The 3,352-nt window shown below is 34.8% G+C and overlaps 1 protein-coding gene across 5 annotated transcripts in view; it reads right to left on the reverse strand.

The window, feature by feature from the left end:
* The window catches only part of LOC106879847 (AP-3 complex subunit delta-1), a 56,718-nt gene that overhangs the window by 33,044 nt on the left and 20,322 nt on the right, over window positions 1-3,352 (reverse strand). For all 5 annotated transcript variants that reach the window (XM_052975996.1, XM_052975997.1, XM_014929561.2 and 2 more), the window contains exons 6-9: window positions 2,785-2,914; window positions 2,372-2,511; window positions 1,818-1,891; window positions 957-1,006 (exon numbers count right to left, since the gene is read on the reverse strand). In XM_052975996.1, the coding sequence (XP_052831956.1) occupies window positions 957-1,006; window positions 1,818-1,891; window positions 2,372-2,511; window positions 2,785-2,914 (394 nt within the window). The remainder of the gene's footprint in view (window positions 1-956; window positions 1,007-1,817; window positions 1,892-2,371; window positions 2,512-2,784; window positions 2,915-3,352) is intronic.

A 3,352-nucleotide genomic window follows, 5' to 3' on the forward strand; every position in this document is an offset into this window, starting at 1 on the left:
ATATATATATATATATATATATATATATATATATATATATATATAAACTGAAGCATGCACATATATACTTTCCTATATTTATATATTCATTTGTATGAGCCTGTGTCTACATTGTTGTTTAGCCCTAGCTCAACTCTATTTGAGCAAACAAAGCTATAATGAACAAACATTTCATCTGGGACCATTCCAACTGGGACCATTCCATTTGGGACCATTCCATCTGTTCAAAGGCATTTAGGACTACAACACAATGTCCTTCCCTTTTAAGATGTGAATGCTTGTGACTGCTATTTTTAACAGGTTGAGTGATTATGTAAAGGCTCTCTTGTCAACTCAAGTATGTGTACATTTTGTATACATTGTGGGCATAAGTACAAAATAATGAAGCTACTTATTAAATTAGAAAATTCATTAATTTTAATCAGAATAACAATCAAAGTGGGAATATAGGGATGCCGAGTTCTTGGTTTTTATTTATAGATTTTATTGGAAGAGAAGAAAGGTATACTTTGTTGGAGTATCTAAAGTTGGAAGGTAAAAAGTAGTGTCTAAACAGAATAAAGCATTTTCTACGCAAAAAAAAAAAAAAAGAGTTAAGATTTCAAGATCATTAGATATAGAAGTAGAAGTGCTGAAATGCAAGATTCATAGATGCACAGCCATGAAATATAAATAAGTTACAGGCATTGAAGTAAAACATGTTGATAGGATGAAAGGAAATAGCATATATCCATATAGTAAAAGCAACTAACAAGGCACAAAAAAAACAAAAAACAAGATAAAACATGAGAGATAAAAATGGTTTTTGTACCGCAGTAAAGGTTTAGCATGAAAATACTAAAACGTTAATTAATGTAGTGTTTACTTCTTTTCATAATTAAACAATTTTTTTTTTCAAACAACTGTACATGTTAATTAAATTCAAGTAGTGTTTAGGTTATTTTGAGGAGGCCTACCTGCTATCACTGTATTAATGCACTCATAAAGTAAGGACATTGCTGATGTGCTGAAATGAAAAACAAAAAGATTTTGTATGTGGGACTGACTTGAGTATTTTGAAAATGAGGAAAAAAAATCATAGAGGAAGATCTAAAGGTCATTCATGTTTTTCTCTTGAAGAGCACCTGTACCAGTGTCATGTGAAAAACCACATGTGCTGGTGCCATGTAGAAAGCACCTGTGTCAGAGCCATGTAGAGAGCACCATGTAGAAAGCACCTGTGCCAGAGCCATGTAGAATGCACCTGTGCTGGTGGCATGTAGAGCACACCTGTGCCAGAGCCATGTAGAAAGCACCTATGCCAGAGCCATGTAGAATGCACCTGTTCTGGTGTCATGTAGAACACACTTGTGCCAGAGCCATGTAGAATGCACCTGTGCTAGTGCCAAATAAGGTACACATGTCAGAACCACATAAAAAAAATGCACCTGTGCTGGAACCATATAAAAAGCACCCAAGCCAGTGTCATGTAAAAGGCAACCGTACCATCGCCACATAAAGGAAGCCAACAAGTGTATGAGGTCATCAGGAGAGAATGCACGCCGTTTTGGGGCCTACCTCAACAGCATCAATGCACATGTTGTTGATGTTATTATTATTATCCTTATTATTATTATAGATGTCACACAGTATACGATATCGTGAGGTTGTTGATTGAAGATATTGTGTCTACTGGGGTTTGTACTGTCTGTCAAGTCACAACAAGGAGCTCAGACAGACAGTACTTTACACAATATGCATGCAGTTCCAAGTAATGCTGAATTATTATTATTATTATTATTATTATTATTATTATTATTATTATTATTATTTCTTACCTGTGAATTAAATTTGTGAGTGGTTCAATCAATTTTTTTCCAAGTCGAGGTTCAAGTGGAGTGAGAGCACCAAACTAAACAGAAATATGTAATAAATATATTTACCATACTCTACTAACAGTAATGTAAACAGAAAAATGTTTTACTTATATATACACACATATATATACACACACACACAAATATTTTATATAATAGCAATCTTTTGTTAAAAAGAAACAGTGATTATCAGAGAACAATGGAAAAGGTCTCCTAGCAAAGATTTATCAGGTTGACCTAAATCCATAGTTTAACCCCTTTAGCACTCAGATTACTGTCAAAGGTAATGCTCATTTAATTGCATTGTTTTGAATTAATCACACATTATTTCATAGCTTTGAGATTTCAATGATGTAATTGTATATTTTTAGAATGACATTGTAAGGTGGGTGTGAGAAGCTGAATCTGGCCAGTTTGAGCATAAAACAAAAAGAATATTAGGCTGGATATGGTTGACTTAAATGCTAAGGGGTTAAAGATTTAAAATCCTCAATATTATTAAAGAAGCTACACACCAGTTTGATTATCTTGATGAGTACCCAGTTATTAGTAGAACTGGTCATCAGTTTGAAGAAAAGAGGTGCCAGAGAAAGATAATTTTTAGGATTTTTCCGTGCAAGTTCACATATCACATTCACAGCTGCAGACTGGACACCTGAAAGTAAAAAAAAAAAAATCTTTTATTGTGCTTTGTTATGTGCAAGACCTCTTGGTCCATGGAAAAACTATTCTTGCATGAAACTGGTCTGCAGTGCAAAGAAGGTTGGCAGGGGTGCACTGATCTAGAGCATTATGAGAAAAGTTAATTACTAATAACTGAAAGGTCTTAAAATGTATAGACACTAAAACTAACATAAGAAAGGTCTACTGGTACAAGCTTCGAAGACTCTAAACTTCAAGAACAAAAATGGTCTTAAATTTTACTCACCAGGATCAGGATCCTCTAGCTTTTCTTTTAACCGAGGGAAGGCAGGCCTAAGTGCTTCAGGAAACTGAAGAAATACTTTGTACATGATAAGGACAGCTTTCTTCCTTAGATAAGGCCGAGTCGATGTCATCTAGAAAACAGACAAAGGGATTTATGAAAACAGATGCCCTTATTATGAATTAAACATAACGGTTTTAGAGAATTTTACACTTTCTTTTATTATAGTAGTAACTATGGAAGACTGGTGGGATTATTATTTGTATGGAGGTCAACTTTGCATGTGGATGATGTCTGTCCTCCCATGACCCTGTCAGCAATAGCAGGCAGAGAAAATGCATGGATGGTAAATTATGAAAATCATATAATATAATTAATGTATGGAGGTCAACTTTGCCTTCCATCATTGCAGGGTCGATAAGATAAGTGCCAGTTGAGTGTGTGTGTGTGTGTGGGGGGGTCGATGTAACTGGCTTGCTCCACTTCTTTGAAATTGCCAGGGAAGTAACAAACTGGGGTTAGTGTAATTGACTTGTCCCACTTCCTTGAAATTGCCAGGGAAGTAACAAAC

Source organism: Octopus bimaculoides, chromosome 23, assembly GCF_001194135.2.
Source record: "Octopus bimaculoides isolate UCB-OBI-ISO-001 chromosome 23, ASM119413v2, whole genome shotgun sequence".
NCBI classification, from domain to species: Eukaryota; Metazoa; Mollusca; class Cephalopoda; order Octopoda; family Octopodidae; genus Octopus; species Octopus bimaculoides.